Source organism: Medicago sativa, chromosome 3 (assembly GCF_051527215.1).
Source record: "Medicago sativa cultivar Bolivia chromosome 3, Bolivia_mono, whole genome shotgun sequence".
Taxonomy (NCBI): domain Eukaryota; kingdom Viridiplantae; phylum Streptophyta; class Magnoliopsida; order Fabales; family Fabaceae; genus Medicago; species Medicago sativa.
In genome coordinates, this window is record NC_140751.1 from 34,186,213 (window position 1) to 34,205,199 (window position 18,987).

Sequence of the window (18,987 nt, forward strand, 5' to 3'; positions counted from 1 at the left end):
TCCGTTGTTGTATCTGATTCTCTATTATTTTATTATGTGAAATATGAATTAATGTGTGTGACATCCTTTTTAGTTAAAACCATGACTATTATTATATAAAATGACCGTCGGGAATTAGGGTGTTACATTCAACGCGCGTAGATTGGTACCACATGCATGATGCATTAGTTGTTGTCGTTGTTGCATTGTCGAGTTGTTGTTGTCGTTGTCGCATTGTCGAGTTGTCGGTGTTGTTATTGATAACGAATTTGTTGTTGTTGCTATTGTTGTTCAGCGTTGTTGAAGATGATTATGTTGTTGCTATATGTATACGTTTATATACATTATTAATGATGCCTGCTGTAATATGTTGTTGTTTCATTAATTTGATGGATTATATATTATTATTGAATAAGTTTCTCACCCATTCTGCTTGAAAATGTTGTCCTTCGTATGGGTAACTTGCAGGTAATGATGGCTTGTAGGTTGGTTGGCTCAAGTGTCTAGGGCTCTGATACATATTAGGATGGGGATCGTCGCGAATGTTTTCTTCATTTCTTATATGGATCATGTTTTGAAAAGACTTTGTTGTTGGAGTTACCATTGTTGAGAATAATGTTTATTAGGTTGAGGCCTTTGTGCCAAGAATTATATTGATGTTGAATTATATTTTTAAAAGAATTATTCCACTGCAGTTTAAAGATATTTGAATGTTGGTTTAAATAAATAGTTATTTTCTATTTATGAAATTTTGAAAAGCAGTGTGACACTCCGTTGTATGATTTACTCTGATTATTATAATTAATATTACGTTGTTGGGAGAACGGGGTGTTACAATTGGTATCAGAGCAGGTCGGTCCGTCCGGCCAATTAGTAGAGTCGTGTCGAGCCTAGTAGTGTTGTGTGACAATTTTGTATTGTCCTTGTTGTTCTGGATTGCTTTGTTGTGTAGAATTTTAGAATGGCTAGAAGAAACGATGCTGCCCTTGTTGCCGCTTTGTAAGCTATGGCCCAAGTGGTGGGGCAACAACAGAACAATGCTGGGGCTGGTGCTAATGATGGTGTAAGATTGCTAGAGACCTTTTTGAGGAATCAACCGCCAACCTTTAAAGCAAGGTATGACCCTGATGGAGCTCAGTAGTGGCTCAAGGAGATTGAGAGAATTTTTCGAGTCATGCAATGCAGCGAGGCTCAGAAGGTACGCTTCGGTACCCATATGTTGGCTGAGGAGGCAGATGACTTGTGGGTAGGTGAGCTTCCTATCCTAGAGCAAGATGGTGCTGAGGTAACGTGGGCTGTGTTCATGAGAGAATTCCTGAGTAGGTATTTTCCGAAGGATGTCCGAGGTAAGAAGGAGATTGAGTTCCTTGAATTGAAGCAAGGAGATATGTCGGTGACGGAGTATGCTGCGAAATTTGTGGAGCTTGCTAAGTCCTATCCACATTACACCGCGGAGAATGCTGAGTTTTCGAAGTGTATTAGGTTCGAGAATGGTCTGCGTGCTGATATAAAGCGGGCCATTGGTTACCAGAAGATGAGGAACTTTTCTGAATTAGTGAGTAGCTGCAGAATTTACGAGGAGGATACGAAAGCTCATTACAAGGCGATGAGTGACCTGATGACATGTTGTCATTACGTAATTTTTAGGACTTATTGTGACATTTTTATAGAGTTCTCATGCAATTTATACTGTTCTGGAGTGCAAAAAGCTTAAATATTGAAGTCTGTTCGAAGGAAATCGCGCCACGCCAATTTCAAGCCGTGCTGCGATTTTTGAAGCAAAATTACATCCTCCCTGTTTGAGGGAAATCGCGGCACGCCTATATACATGGCGCGGCGCGATTTTGATGGGTCAGGCCCATGACTTCTATAAATACTGCACTAATCCTGAAGAACAAGGGTTACGATTTTGGAGAGCAAAGTGCGATTTTGAGACATCGGAGACGGCTAGAAGGGCGATTTCTTCAACCTTTTACCAATTCATGTATGTTTTAATTATTTCATTGATTATGCTATTTGTAAACTCGATTATGAGTAGCTAAATCTCTTAGAGATTAGATCCGAGATGAATCTTTGTAACCCTAATTGACACATGTTGCTGTGAAACTCTATTTTGTTTATGAATTCAATTCTAGTTTATTCAATTCAATTGTTCTTAATGCTTTTTATATCTTGATCACATATAACTTGATTTCGTGGGAACGAACGACCACTGACCATGGCTTTCGACTTAGACCTAATTGAATTGTTCTAATAAACAGGGTTAGTCTAGGAATAGATAATCGTTTGCTAGTGATAATAGGTTAACGTTCGGTAAAACCTTCAAGAATTATTAGACCACCTAAGGAATTAGGGGCTGTAGTTTAAGAAGAGGGTCCTAACTCAAGGAATTGATTAGGGCTATTTTGTTAATCATCGTAAATTAGAAGAGGATTCATAACAAATAGGTGCAGTAGACCAATTAGGGGAACTTAGAGGATTCAAAGGATCTGATCTCATCTCTCCATATTTTCTTAACCAAATCTATTTCTTTTATTTGATTTCATAAAATCAAACCAAATCTTCTGCCTAGTGGCAAACTAAAAATAACTTTTATACATCCTGATTATATAACGCAATTGAATTATTGAAGTTAAAAACAGTCCTCGTGGGATCGATATTTTTACTACTTCGATAGTATTTGGTGCACTTGTCAAACGTCTATCAAGTTTTTGGCGCCGTTGCCGGGGACTGTTGAATTATTTCAACAAGGCAATTACGTTATAATTTAGGGTTTTTGCAATTTAATTTTTTGTTTTTAATTTTTATTTTTCTGTTTTCATATTCACTTGATTACTTTGCGTTGTGCAGTGCTACTAAGGTATTTTGCTGTTTATGCAAGGTAAACAGAGCTCAGACGACTTAGAGTACGATCGGAAATTGAAAGAACTGCTAGAGCACTTCGGAAAGCTGTCCGGTCGCAAAGGTTAGCTCAGTCCGTTCCACCGGGTGTTCGAGAACAAATACCGGAGCCACTCTCAACTGAATCTGAAACGATCTCTTCTCCTAAATCTGCAACTATGGAAGGTGAAGGAGTTGTACCACCGAGACCTAAGCTAGGAGACTACGGGTTAGCCACTCATCGCTGTCAACTGACCCATACTTTTCAACCAGCTAACCCCGTAGCTTTCGACATCAAGACAACTGTCCTCAACGGTTTGTAGGACAAGCAATTCGATGGGACTGAAGCTATGAGTCCTCATGAACACTTGAGCCGCTTTGCTGAAACTTGCGAGTTTTGTGTGCAACCATCCACCGTGACTGAAGCACAAAAGAAACTAAGGCTATTTCCTTTCACCTTGACGGGAAGAGCAAAAGATTGGTTGCTAACAATACCAAACGGGACTGTCCAAACATGGGAAGAGTTAGAGCTGAAGTTCTTGGAGAAATATTTCCCTATGTCTAAGTATTGGGAAAAGAAGATGGAGATATCTAACTTCAAGCAAGGAGAAGGTGAGTCATTATATGATGCTTGGGAGCGATTCAATTTGCTTCTTAAGAGATGCCCTAATCATGAGTTCACTGAGAAACAATACCTCCAAATCTTCACTGAGGGGGTAACACCAAACACTAGAATGTTCTTAGATGCTTCCGCAGGAGGTAGTCTCAAGAGCAAAACTGTTCATGAAGTCCAAGCTTTGATAGAAAACAAGGCTGGAAATGAGTATCGTGATGAAGCTAAGAAGAAGGAAAGACGAGTGTTTGGGGTGAGTGAACAAACTGCTATCCTTGCTAACCAAGCAGCTATGAACAAACAAATCGAAGCTCTAACTAAGGAGTTTCAAGGCTTCACTTTGGCTCATAAGCAACAACAAGTGGCTGCAATCAAGTGTGATCTATGTGGTGAAGAACATCGCAATGGTGAATGTGTACCAGAAGGATCAAGTGAGGAAGCTAACTACATGGGAGGATATCAAAGGCAAAATCAGTACTACACTCCAGGAATCAACAAGCATCCCAATCTAAGCTACTCGAATAACAACGCTTTGAATTCTCAGATGCTTACTCCTCCTCAACAACAACAAAGAAATCCATCAGCTCTTGAGGAAACTATGATGAATTTCATGAAGATGACTCAAGGCAACTCCGAAAAGATGAAGAAAAGTCAAGAAGCTAAAAGAAAGAACAATGAAGCTTCAAGGAAGATGCTTGAAACTCAACTGGGGCAATTAGCTAAGAAATTGGCTGAACAAAGTAAAGGTGGATTCTCAGGTAACACTAAAGACAACCCTAAGAATGATTCTTGTAATGCTATTGAATTGAGGAGCAAAAAGGTTTTGACACCTTTAGTTCCAAAAGCTCCACAGAAGGTTGATGATGTAGTTGAGGTGGAGGAGAATGGTGTAGTTGAAAAAAATAATGAGGGTGTAGTTGAAAAAGAAAATGATCATGGAGTAGTTGAAAACGAAAGGAAGGGAAAAATAGAGGGAGAAAAAAGTGAGAAGTTAATTGATGAAGATTCAATCTTGAGGAAGACGAAGAGTCAAATATTGAAGGATGGAGACAAACCATAGGTTATTCCATCATATGTGAAGCTTCCATACCCTCACCTTTCAAAGAAGAAAGAAAAGGATGAAGGTCAATTCAAGAAGTTCATGCAACTTTTCTCACAACTTCAGGTGAATATTCCTTTCGGCGAAGCTCTTGAACAAATGCCGTTATATGCTAAGTTCATGAAAGACTTGTTAACCAAACGAAGGAAGCCTAAGAATGATGAGAACATAGCACTTTCTGAGAATTGTAGTGCTATTCTTCAAAAGAAGCTGCCACCTAAGCTGAAGGATCCTGGAGCTTTTACTATCCCTTGTTCAATTGGACCGGTAGACATTGGTAGAGCTTTATGTGACTTGGGAGCAAGTATCAACTTGATGCCTCTTTCAATGATGAAGAAGCTTAAGTGTGGGGAACCAAAACCAACAAGAATGACCATTACTTTAGCTGATCGGTCAATCTCTTATCCTTTCGATGTGCTTGAAGATGTGCTAGTCAAGGTTAATGACTTGGTGTTTCCAGCAGATTTTGTGATCTTAGATATGGCTGAAGACGAAGAAATGCCACTCATTCTAGGAAGACCTTTCCTTGCAACCGGTCGTGCTTTGATTGATGTTGAACGTGGAGAGCTAATGTTGAGGTTCCATAAGGAGCAGGTAGTTTTCAATATCTTTGAGGCAATGAAGCACCAAGATGAGAACCACAAGTGTTACCGGATTGACGTTGTTGAAGAAACAGTCGAAAAGAACTCCCTTGAATCTCAACCTATTCAACCTATAGAAGGAGAAATTGTTAAGCCTATTGAAAGTAAGGAAGTGGTTGAAGATGTTGGGGTGACAGAGTGTGTCAAGCAACTTAAAGCAAGCACAAAACTTATGCATTAAAAATCATCAGGAGACATCCTTGACAACAAGTATGGGGGATTGGGAACCTGGAACAATATGCCTAAGACTACTTTTACTAATCCTTGTGGTGTATTTGCTTATAAGAAGATCCCCTTTGGAATGCGTAATGAGCAGGCTACTTTTCAATGGTGTATGCTTTCTATCTTCTCTGATACAATAGAAAGAGTTAGGAGGTACTATGACAAAGGGGTGGTAAGGAACAAGCCTTTTGATGAAACTGTGGATTTAAGGAAGTCTGGTGCACAAGGAACTTTCAAGGGTAAGGAACAAAAGCTGAAACGGTACCATGAAAGAGGACTCCCAAACAATGAAGAGGGAGAAACATCCACTGATCCTTAGGGATCGTCATCAGTCAAGCTAGTGACGGTAAAGAAGCGCAGGGTGGGAGGCAACCCACTGTTTAATTTTCAGGTATGATTTTATTGCTTTCAAAAAAAAAAACACAAAAATATTTTTCTTTTCTTTTAATACAAGGCAGGAAAGTTTAATTTTTTTTTTTTTCAAAATATACCTCTTGCCAAGAAAATCATGCAAGGTACTGATGTCTTGCATAATTCTCTCCTCAAAAGCTTTTCAAAAATTCAATGAACTCAGGCATTTTTCAAGAAAACAAAAATTTTTGGCCCTAGGAAGCAAAACACCCTCCTGTTTTCATCAAAATCGCGCCGCTCTGTGTATTTTGGCATGCCGCGATTTTGAGGAACAAAAAAACACTTCCCCTGTTTTAATGAAATCGCACTGCGCCTTGTATTTGGCCGCAGCGCGATTTTGCTTGGAAACTGCCCATATGTTTCAAAAACTAGCCGTTACAAACCCACCATTTGCCAACCGTTGTAAAACTAGCCGTTACTAGCCGTTTCAACACAAAATCGCGTCGCGCCTTGCATTTTGGCGTGCCGCGATTTTCACCAAACAGGCCTATAAAACCTGCCTTTTTCACCATTCATCCCATTCCCAATTTCCTACTGTTACTCTGTTAAAATTTCCCTAGAAACCTAACCACGAAATTCCATCATTATCATCATCCTAATCACTTCCTAAACATCATCAAACCATGAATTCATCATCCATTCATCAACCTAAACCTTCACAATTCACCAATTTTCCAAAACTCCACAAATTTCCCATTCACCATCTTCCTTTGACTCACAAATGGCCTCCAACCAAAGAAACACCCGCTCAAAGAAAGCCACCAACCCCAAACCATCCACAAACAAATCCAAACGCCCTCGTGCCGCATCCGAACCACTCGAAAACGCCATCCATTTCATCAATGACCAAGCCCAAGAGTTCCATCAATCTATGAAGAGTTTCGAAGTCATAGGGGAGAGGAAGTTTGATTTCACAAAGCTTGTGAAGTATCCTTTCTTTGAGTCTGAATTACGAAGGAGGGGGTGGACGAGGTTGAATGAGATGATCGATGAAGCAAACAACAAAACGGTGATCGTCGAAATCTTTGCAAATGCAAGGGTGTCCGATACACCCTTTCAATCTTTTGTTCGAGGCAAGTATATTGATTTCAGCCCGGATGCTCTCAATGCATGGCTGAATGTTCAAGCACCGGAGGAGTGTTGGGTTGAAAAATTGAGGAAGGAGAGATTTGGTATTACGGAGGATACTTTTGATGAGATCATTACAACTATGTGTAGGCCTGGGTCAACTTGGAAAAAGTCCAGGATGCTTACCTATGCGGAGATGTTGCCAATACCCAAGGCGTGGGTGTCCTATTTGGTCCAGACTCTTGAGAGTGCATCTTACACTTCTGAAATTCCTATCAAGAGGGTGCTTACTGCCTATGCAATCATCAAGGAGCACCCTATAGATATTGGCCGCCTCTTGGCCAATAGTCTTCATGATCTAGCAACCAGAAACACCACACAATTGGGGCATGGAAGTCTAATTAATTGGTTGTGTGAGCAAGAGCTTGTGCCGGCTTATGATAGTGATCTCAACACCAGCAATATGAAACCAATCACCGACTCGGTAATGGATGGATTTGTGAAGAAATATGAGGGCTATATGAAGGAGAGAGAGAGAGAGGGAGGCAGCAAGGCAACAACAAATGGAGCAAGGAGGGAGCAGTAGCCAAGGGGGTTATGCTCCTCTTCACCCGAAGCTTGAGGAATTCATGCATGTGCAAGCTAATTGGATGAATGAGACTTCGGACCAGCTGTGGGTGAACCGTCCTAGGTTCTCAACTGCGTTTGCTGCGGAGGCTCAATTGCATATGGATCCGATTAGTGGGTCTTATGAGAGGTTTGGAGGCTCCCGTGAGCGCATGGAGCAATATTTTACACATCAAGAAGAGCATGGTCTGCGCATGAGGAGGGAAATCACTGATGATTTCAATGCCATCGAGCAAGATCAAGGGGATGGCATCTTTGAAGGATTGAGGACACCGGGGGCTGGACACTCGGATGATGATATGAACATGGGCTGATCTACTGATGGATTAGCATTTTCTGCTTTGTATTTTATTTTCAGTTATTTTTCTTTTGATGTATTTTTTTTTATTTTCTTTTTATGTCGAAGTCCATTCAACTTATTTCCCTATTGTAATTGCTCCTGCACTTGTTTATTATTAATGAATTTGTTTTGTTTCATGTGACCTATTCCAGTTTAGTAACAGTTGTTTGATGAAACGGTATTCCAAAAGTTCTAAAGGAGGGGTGACTTGATTCAAAGGCGAAGTGTACGGCGTTGCTAGGTAGTCACATACTCCCAGAAATCTCAGCCATATGGTTCATTGCCAAATTTGTTTTTCAATTTACTTATATTTAGATTAGTTTTCCATGCAACTACATTTCTAGAACTTGCATTGTTTCTCTATTATTGATTGGTCTTTGTCGATTACACACTGAGGCAAAAGTGCTTGGTCCTGTGAGCCTTTTTGAAGCCTACCCTGTTTTAATTTGTTGAATTTATCCTTTCTTAACCAATTGTGAGCCGGTAGGATTAGAACTTTTTGTTCGGTGACAAACTACATTACAAGCCTAGAAACTTTTAGGACTTGTCCCTTAATGTATTTTCTGAGTTAAGGCATTGTAGAATGTTGCTAAAGATTAAGTTTGGGGTTGCTATTGGAATTTGCAACCAACTATGTTTGGGGTGGGGGTACTAGAGAATAAGAGAACAAAAATGAATGAAATATGAAATTGTCATGCGAAATATACACAAAAATGGTGTATCAAAAAAAAAAGAAAATTGAATGATGAAAAAGGGACAAAACATTGAAAATCCGAGTAACTTCAAACTCGATTGTCCCTAAATGTTAAAAATATTCTCTAGTACCTTTGCATTGATTGTTATTCCACAAGGTGAATGATTGAAGGATTGAATTTTGTGCTTTAACTTCCGTAGGAATGCCTAACTCAAATTTTGTGTAGCCTACTTATCCAAATATATCCCACCTTTCACCTAAGCCCCGTTATAACCCTAAAGACCTCAAAAGAGTGTAATGATATTGACTTTGATTGATATTTAGAAACTTTTCAAGCGTATGGTAATATGTAGACATGCATGTCGACTGGTAGAACCCTGTTTCAATTTGATGCGAGGAGTTGTGAATTGGTGGATGCAAACAAGTCAAACTAGCTCATCTTTAGCTAGAAGGAGAATGAACTTTTGGGTACTAGCGTTTTGTCAGGTAACTGTTATTTTACTGTCGTTTGTCACTGTTGCAAGCAAATTCCTAGAGGACAAGGAATGCTTTAAGTTTGGGGTTGTGATGACATGCTGTCATTACGTAATTTTTAGGACTTATTGTGACATTTTGATAGAGTTATCATGCAATTTATACTGTTTTGGAGTGCAAAAAGCTTAAATATTGAAGTCTGTTCGAAGGAAATCGCGCCACGCCAATTTCAAGCCGTGCTGCGATTTTTGAAGCAAAATTACATCCTCCCTGTTTGAGGGAAATCGCGGCACGCCTATATACATGGTACGGCGCGATTTTGATGGGTCACGCCCATGACTTCTATAAATACTGCACTAATCCTGAAGAACAAGGGTTACGATTTTGGAGAGCAAAGTGCGATTTTGAGACATCGGAGACGGCTAGAAGGGCGATTTCTTCAACCTTTTACCAATTCATGTATGTTTTAATTATTTCATTGATTATGCTATTTGTAAACTCGATTATGAGTAGCTAAATCTCTTAGAGATTATATCCGAGATGAATCTTTGTAACCCTAATTGACACAGGTTGCTGTGAAACTCTATTTTGTTTATGAATTCAATTCTAGTTTATTCAATTCAATTGTTCTTAATGCTTTTTATATCTTGATCACATATAACTTGATTTCGTGAGAACGAACGACCACTGACCATGGCTTTCGACTTAGACCTAATTGAATTGTTCTAATAAACAGGGTTAGTCTAGGAATAGATAATCGTTTGTTAGTGATAATAGGTTAACGTTCGGTAAAACCTTCAAGAATTATTAGACAACCTAAGGAATTAGGGGCTGTAGTTTAAGAAGAGGGTCCTAACTCAAGGAATTGATTAGGGCTATTTTGTTAATCATCGTAAATTAGAAGAGGATTCATAACAAATAGGTGCAGTAGACCAATTAGGGGAACTTAGAGGATTCAAAGGATCTGATCTCATCTCTCCATATTTTCTTAACCAAATCTATTTCTTTTATTTGATTTCATAAAATCAAACCAAATCTTCTACCTAGTGGCAAACTAAAAATAACTTTTATACATCCTGATTATATAACGCAATTGAATTATTAAAGTTTAAAACAGTCCTCGTGGGATCGATATTTTTACTACTTCGATAGTATTTGGTGCACTTGCCAAACGTCTATCATGACCGTAGAGGTAAGGGACAGCAGAGTCGTCCGAAGCCTTACAGTGCTCCTGCTGACAAGGGCAAACAGAGGATGCATGATGAGAGGAGACCCAAAGGAAGACATGTTCATGCTGAGATAGTTTGCTACAAGTGTGGTGAGAAAGGCCACAAGAGTAATGCATGTAATCAACGAGATGAGAAGAAGTGTTTTCGTTGTGGCAAGAAGGGTCATACAATAACTGAGTGCAAGCGTGGTGACATCGTTTGCTTCAATTGTGATGAAGAAGGTCATCTTAGTTCTCAGTGCAAGAAGCCTAAGAAGGCTCAGTCAAGTGGAAAGGTGTTTGCACTGACTGGTACACAAACGGATAATGAAGATCGACTTATTAGAGGTACTTGTTTCTTCAATGGTACTCATTTAATTGCTATTATTGATACTGGTGCTACACATTGTTTCATTGTTGTTGATTGTGCAAATAAGTTGGGTTTAGTTATGTCAAGTATGCCTGGGGAAATGGTTGTTGAAACTCCAGCTAAGGGTTTAGTAACCACTTCTCTTGTTTGTCGGAGTTGTCCTATATCCATGTATGGTAGGGATTTTGAAGTTGATCTTGTATGTTTGCCGTTGGCGGGTATGGATGTGATTCTTGGTATGAACTGGTTGGAATACAACCATGTGCATATTAATTGTTTTAGAAAGACGGTGTACTTTTCTTCTGCTGAAGAAGAGAGTGGAGCAGAATTTTTATCTACCAAGCAGTTAGAACATGATGGAGACTTGATGTTTTCTTTAATGGCATATTTGTCTGTGGAGAATCAGGCTGTGATTGACAGGTTACCTGTTGTAAATGAATTTCCAGAAGTGTTTCCTGATGAGATTCCTGATGTACCACCAGAGAGGGAGGTTGAATTTTCGATTGATCTTGTGCCGGGTACGAAGCCTGTGTCGATGGCCCCTTACCGTATGTCAGCTTCCAAGTCGGCAGAATTGAAGAAGCAGTTAGAAGATTTACTTGATAAGAAGTTTGTAAGACCGAGTGTTTCAGCCGGTGTTGTTGGTAAAGAAGAAGGATGGTAGCATGAGATTATGTATAGATTATCGTCAGTTGAATAAAGTGACGATAAAGAATAGGTATCCACTTCCGAGAATTAACGACTTGATGGATCAATTAGTGGGTACTCGCGTGTTTAGCAAGATTGACTTAAGGTCAGGTTACCATCAGATCAAGGTGAAGGATGAAGATATGCAGAAGACGGCGCTTAGGACGCGATATGGACACTATGAATATAAGGTGATGCCTTTCGGTGTTACTAATGCACCTGGTGTGTTCATGGAATATATGAACAGAATTTTTCATGCTTTTCTGGATAAGTTTGTTGTTGTGTTTATTGATGATATCTTGATTTATTCTAAGACTGAAGAAGAGCATGCAGAACATTTGAAGATTGTGCTACAGGTGTTGAAATAAAAGAAGTTGTATGCTAAGTTATCCAAATGCGAATTTTGGTTAAGTAATGTAAGTTTTCTTGGCCATATTGTTTCTGGTAGAGGAATTGTTGTAGATTCGTCGAAGGTTGATGCGGTATCGCAATGGGAGACTCCTAAGTCGGTTACCGAGATTAGAAGTTTCTTGGGTTTGGCTGGTTATTATCGTAGATTTATTCAAGGGTTTTCGAAGTTGGCACTTCCATTGACTCAGTTGACTTGTAAAGGTAAGGCGTTTGTGTGGGATGCTCAGTGTGAGAGTAGTTTCAATGAACTGAAGCAACGGTTGACGACAGCTCCAATTTTGATTTTACCAAAGCCAGGTGAAGCTTTTGTTGTATATTGTGACGCGTCAAATTTGGGCTTGGGTGGTCTGCTGATGCAAAATGGTAAAGTAGTGGCTTATGCTTCTAGACATTTGAGAATTCATGAGAAGAATTATCCTACGCATGATCTGGAGTTAGCTGTTGTGGTTTTTGTGTTGAAAATTTGGAGACACTACTTGTACGGTTCCAGATTTGAGGTGTTTAGTGATCATAAAAGTCTGAAATATTTATTTGATCAAAAGGAGTTGAATATGAGACAGAGAAGGTGGCTCGAATTGATAAAGGATTATGATTTCAGTTTGAATTATCATCCAGGTAAAGCCAATGTGGTTGCAGATGCCTTGAGCAGGAAGACGTTGCATATGTCTGCTATGATGGTAAAATAATTTGAATTGCTGGAACAGTTTAGAGACTTGAGTCTTGTTTGTGAATTGGCACCTCAGAGTGTGCAGTTGGGTATGTTGAAGATTAATAATGATTTCTTGAAGAGTATCAAAGAAGCACAGGAAGTTGATGTGTAAATTGTAGACTTGATGGTTGCTAGTAATCAGACTGCAAATGGTGATTTTCAGGTTGATGATCAAGGAGTGTTGAGATTCCGAGGCAGGATTTGTATCCCTGATAATGATGAATTGAAAAATTTGATTTTAGAAGAAAGTCACAGAAGTAGCTTGAGTATCCATCCGGGAGCTACAAAGATGTATCATGACTTGAAGAAACTGTTTTGGTGGTCTGGGTTGAAGCGTGATGTCGCACAATTTGTATATGCTTGTTTGACTTGTCAGAAATCTAAAGTTGAACATCAGAGACCTGCTGGTTTGTTGACGCCTTTAGATGTGCCTGAATGGAAATGGGATAGCATCTCCATGGACTTTGTGACTAGTTTACCCAACACTCAAAGAGGGCATGATGCCATTTGGGTTGTTGTCGATAGATTGACAAAGTCGGCACATTTTATTCCGATTAATATCACTTATTCAGTAGCTCAGTTGGCAGAGATTTATATTCATATTATTGTGAAGTTGCACGGTGTCCCGTCGAGTATTGTGTCGGATAGAGATCCGAGGTTCACTTCGAGATTCTGGAAGAGCTTACAAGAAGCTTTGGGCTCTCAGTTGAGGTTGAGTTCAGCTTATCATCCGCAAACAGATGGTCAGTCGGAAAGAACGATTCAGTCATTAGAAGATTTGTTGAGGGTGTGTGTGCTTGAGCAAGGTGGAGCTTGGGATAGTCACCTACCGTTGATAGAGTTCACGTACAACAATAGTTACCATTCGAGTATTGGTATGGCACCTTTCGAAGCTTTATATGGTCGAAGGTGTAGAACTCCTTTATGTTGGTTAGAGTCGGGTGAAAGTGTTGTGTTGGGACCTGAAATAGTTCAGCAAACTACGGAGACGGTCAAGATGATAAGAGAGCATATGAAAGCGTCGCAGAGTCGACAGAAAAGTTATCATGACAAGCGTAGAAAAGACCTTGAGTTTCAAGAGGGTGACCATGTGTTCTTGAGAGTCACTCCTACGATCGGTGTGGGTCGTGCATTGAAGTCCAAGAAGTTGACTCCAAAGTTTATTGGTCCTTATCAGATATCTGAGAGAATTGGCACGGTGACTTATAGAGTTGGTTTGCCACGACATCTTTCGAACTTGCATGATGTGTTTCATGTGTCGCAACTTCGGAAGTATGTAGCGGATCCTTCACATGTTATTCCGAGATATGATGTGCATGTTAGAGACAACCTTACGGTGGAGACTTTACCTTTGAGGATTGATGATCGCAAGGTGAAGACGTTGAGAGGCAAAGAGATACCTCTAGTGAGGGTTGTTTGGGGAGGAGCAACTGGTGAAAGTCTTACTTGGGAGTTGGAGAGTAAGATGCAAGAGTCATATCCTGAGTTATTTGCTTGAGGTAATATTTCGAGGACGAAATTCTATAAGTTGGGGAGAGTTGTAACGCCCCATTTTTATTCTATTATTTTAGTGGATGTTTGAGTGTTTTATATGATTTTATATGATTTATTTGGTATATGATGTGTTGTGTGTTATTTAAATGAATAATTGTTTTGTTATTTAAAATAATAGGAGAAATAGAATTAAGGAAGGAATAGCATTTATTTTGGTTTAAGGGGAATAATGAGGATTTAATAGAAATTAAGGGAGTTAAGAGAAAGGAGAGGTTTTAGTTTACAGTAAAAACAAATAGGTCATAAATATAACATTCAGTACGTACAAAACTTTAGAAACTGGTTTTTGAGAGAAGGAAGAGAAAGCTAGGAGAAGAGCTAGGAAGAGAGAATCCAACCATTTTTGCTGTAGAATTTGCTGAATTAAGGTAAGGGTGGGATTCCTTTCACTAATAATATGTATAATTCTGAAATTTGATGAATTGTTGTGTTCTTGATTTTAGGTTTAGAAAGGTTGTGATAAATGATGAATTGTAATGAATTATGTTGAGAATGCATGTTTTCTATGTTGTTTTTGTTGCTATGTTGTATATAGAACCTGTAAACATTGTTCTAATTCATTTTGGGTGATTAGGAGATCAAAAATTGGGTTTTGGAGTTAAAACTGGTCTGTTCCCGTAAATCTGTCCAGGTTCCATCGTAGTACGATGCTGGGAAATCATACTACGATTTTTCCACTAGAAAACATGACTTTTTCAGTATATCCCATCGTAGTACGATGCATTCCATCGTAGTACGATGTAATAGTGACAACATTCCCCTGTTTCGTGTTCTTGCGTTTTTTTCACCCGTTTCTGTTTTGAACTGGCCTTAGGTGTAAACATGGAAGTTGTAGATAATTAAGTTAGCTTTATAATGGCCTTGGTTTGGCGTGGAAAAGATCTGTAAATTTTGAGTTATGATAAAAATAGTCCAATTCAGAAAACTTAAAGAAAACTTAGCATAACTAATCCCAAGTTAGTCCAAAAAACTTATGGTTGGTTTCCCAACTTCAAACTTAAGTGTTAGGGATTTAGTTGAGGTGTTTTATGGGTATTTGGCTTATGTCCTATTGATCAAAACTTAATTGCTTTTGAAGGATGTTTGGACTTTGAGATGAATGTAATTGATTTATATATATGCTATGTTGTTGATTTCCGTTGTTGACGTTGTTGTATCATCTAATGTCGAAGTTGGGGAGTGTGTCATAATTGTTGTTGGCACATATGTTGTTGTTGTAGTCGTTGTTGAAGTTGTATGTTGATATACACAAGTCGAGTCCATATGCATACTCATGTTTCTGTTGGGGGCTTATGCCCTGGAATGTTTATCATTCACTTGTTGGGGGCTTATGCCCTGGGATGCTTTAACCATCCAAATTGTTGGGGGCTTATGCCCTGGAATGCTTAGCATTCAACACGCGTAGATTGGTACCACATGCATGATGCATTAGTTGTTGTCGTTGTTGCATAGTCGAGTTGTTGTCGTCGTTGTCGGTGTTGTTATTGATAACGAATTTGTTGTTGTTGCTGTTGTTGTTCAGCGTTGTTGAAGATGATTATGTTGTTGCTATATGTATACGTTTATATACATTATTAATGATGCCTGCTGTAATATGTTGTTGTTTCATTAATTTGATGGATTATATATTATTATTATTGAATAAGTTTCTCACCCCTTCTGCTTGAAAATGTTGCCCTTCGTATGGGTAACTTGCAGGTAATGATGGCTTGTAGGTTGGTTGGGTCAAGTGTCTAGGGCTCTGATACATATTAGGATGGGATCGTCGCGAATGTTTTCTTCATTTCTTCTATGTATCATGTTTTGAAAAGACTTTGTTGTTGGAGTTACCGTTGTTGAGAATAATGTTTATTAGGTTGAGGCCTTTGTGCCAAGAATTAGATTGATGTTGAATTATATTTTTAAGAGAATTATTCCGCTGCAGTTTAAAGATATTTTGAATGTTGGTTTAAATAAATAGTTATTTTCTATTTATGAAATTTTGAAAAGCAATGTGACACTCCGTTGTATGATTTACTCTAATTATTATAATTAATATTACATTGTTGGGAGAACGGGGTGTTACAGGAGTAATAGAGAGTGACATCAACAATGTTTCTCGTAAATTAGTGCCTATGAAGATTTCTCTATTTGCTTGGCGTATGCTTCAAGATAGAATTCCGACAAAATCAAATTTGGTGAGAAGACATATCCTTCAAGCTAACGATAATTTATGTGTTGGAGGGTGTGGCGTCATTGAAACAACGGATCATCTTTTTATTGGTTGTGATTTATTTGGGAAAGCTTGGTTTTTAGTCTGTCAATGGCTTGACATCTCTTTCGTGTTTCCAAGAGCAATCAAGGATCACTATTTTCAGTTTATTCATATAACAGGCGTGGCGCGAGCGGTTCATTCTTACCTAAAAATTATTTGGCTTGCGTGTATTTAGGCAATATGGAAGGATAGAAACAACTGTATCTTCAAAAATGCGGTAATCAATCCTCATAGTATTCTTCAAAAGGTGAAGATGAACTCCTATTTATGGTTGTGTTCTCATTTTGTACCTATTGCCTTTGGTTTTCATGATTGGTGGAGACAACCACTTTGTTGTATGGGTGTTATGTAATTTTTCTTGTAATTATTTCGTTTTTTGGGTGGTGGCAACCTTCTCATAGGTGCCTTGGTTTGTAACAGATTTTGGGTGATTCATCACTTTAGCACACCTTGTGCGGGGTGAATCACTTTTTCGTTTGAGCAATATATTCCATTTTGATTTGTTCAAAAAAAAAAAAAATTCAAATGAAAAGAGATTAGAATAACTTTTCAAAAAATATATTTTTTTTTTAGGGGGGACAAAATAAGTATCAAAAGATGAAGATAATTTTGTGACAAAAAATTCATTTATATAGTTGTATGCAAACAATTATTTTTTTCAAACAAGTGATTGTTATTACGATAAACAAACACAAAAATTTTTTTTGAACAAGCTAAACAAACACAAAATTGATTATGCTTTTTCATAAAATCTCTAGAAAATAATCTCTAAATTTTTCAATGTCAAAATCATTTTTTTATTATATAAAAAACTAATCATATATTTAATTTACATTTATTAAAAATAAGTTTTATGATGTACATGTGTTTTTATCTCAGACTACATTCGATGAGTTTTTCTTTTTTTAAGTAATCCAATGAAAAAAATAAAATTGTTTAAATATTTAGTATAAAAATATATTCACAAAATTAAATTCTAATAAAAACATTAATAAATACATTGATAAATACATTTCACTTATCTATAATAAAAAAAATATGAATGAGCAAATTATGGCCGATACTTAACAAAACACAGGAAAAATATTCATAGGAAAAATATTTTCACTTAGAAAATAAAAAAGAAAAAAACACTTCTTATTGATGGAGTTTTTTTGCAGCTAAATTTATTCAATTATAAGGATGTGGAGCGTGGGCAAAAACAAGAGCCATATAAAAAAGCTACTGTTCGGCCCCAGGGTGCAAAGGGAGCTTCTTCCTCCAGTATGTTCAAATACGTGGCTGTAGAAACCGCACCAGCAGCTGCCACAGTTGATGAGAATGCTGCACAACCAGTTCCAAATAAAGATGTCACGGCAAGTTCTTTTACTTTTGCTTTGCAAAACGTTTCAGACGTGATTCCTCCACGGGTATTGCCTCATTCTGACATCCCTGTGTTAGAATTGGCATCAAAGGTAGCGCACGACGACGTGCAAATTTTTGAAGAGGATAGAAATCGTCAAGAAACTCGGAATGTTGTTGTTCCAAAGAGTCTGGTTGTTTTGGTTCCGCCTATTTACACTATTGAGCACGTTGATGTGGTATTGTTATGTCCCCGGACAGGGGGTGACTTCGGCCATTGTTTACCAGTGTTTTCGGCAAACTACGGGCTAGTTCTGATTATTACAAGCGAGACCGAACTAGAAATCTCAGGACATGTTGTGCAAAGGTTTTGATCGAAAATGGTTTGAAAAAGGCCACGAAATGCACTCAGGTTACAAAGAGAGCAGGACTGGTTTGAGAGCAAAAAAGGCACCGTCTCTCGACAGGTTTGAGATTGCAAGTAAAAGCAAAATAAAATTAAAGGAAAGGGTAAAAGCTTAAACGCATAAACTTAAAGGAAATGTAAAATGCATTGCATTAAAAGTAGAATGGTCTACAAATTAGTTTACATACATTCTGTATAACTCGTTTCCCTATGCGCCGGTAGTTTGAGTGTTTTAGAATTTCTATAAATGATTTGCGACCCATTTTTCGACTAGGAAACTCTTATTTATAAATTAAGAAAATAACTGGCAAAAGTCTAATCCCATGATCAGAACTTCCTCCATCTTTGACAATTGCTTGTCCCACGTTCCAACTAAGGAAACCACCTTTGAGCTTGAAATGGTATCTTTCCCGCCTTGACTACTTGGCTTCGACGCGATTACACTTTCTTCCTTGCTCTGTCGAACTTCTGACTATGCGTGTTAGGCTTGCCATCTTGCCGAAATCCTCAGATTGAAATGTGAAAGCCTTCGATTCCTGTAAGTTTAAAAGTCAACTAAATGTTGGCCATATTAAATGAGCCTGTTGAAATTACACGTTAACAAAATGCCCCCCAAAAATGTCATTTTTGACGTCATTCGTCGAGAAAGAAGATGATTGGCATTTTTGAAGATGTCTTATATGCTTTCAACTCCTCAGGGTGACCTTCTCGACGTTCTTCTGATCTCTAACGAAACACTCCCTTCCTCTAATGCCCTAGATAACTTGTTGCCCAACCGACAACCGTTCCGTAATGCCAAGGTTCATCAACCTCTCACTACTTTGGGAACTACCCTCCATGTGGCGGTTACTGGAATAGGAAAACAAAATAGCATTTCACTTATTAATTGCCTCTTTCTGTGTCCATAAAAACCCGGCCTATTCAAACCCATTTTTCACTTGCAATTTAACATTCCTTCTGGATTTTAAATCATGGATATGCTCCCAGAAGATATCTTAAT

The 18,987-nt window shown here is 38.4% G+C and overlaps 1 protein-coding gene across 1 annotated transcript; it reads left to right on the forward strand.

Moving 5' to 3' along the window:
* The first annotated feature begins 813 nt into the window (after positions 1-813).
* On the forward strand, positions 814-17,955 carry LOC146937277 (uncharacterized). Its single transcript, XM_085749386.1, has 7 exons — positions 814-882; positions 1,013-1,221; positions 1,303-1,589; positions 6,739-6,748; positions 10,239-11,285; positions 11,725-12,169; positions 17,401-17,955. Exons 2-7 carry the CDS (start codon positions 1,154-1,156, stop codon positions 17,953-17,955), a joined length of 2,412 nt encoding a protein of 803 aa, XP_085605512.1. The 5' UTR covers positions 814-882; positions 1,013-1,153.
* The last annotated feature ends 1,032 nt before the right edge of the window (positions 17,956-18,987 follow it).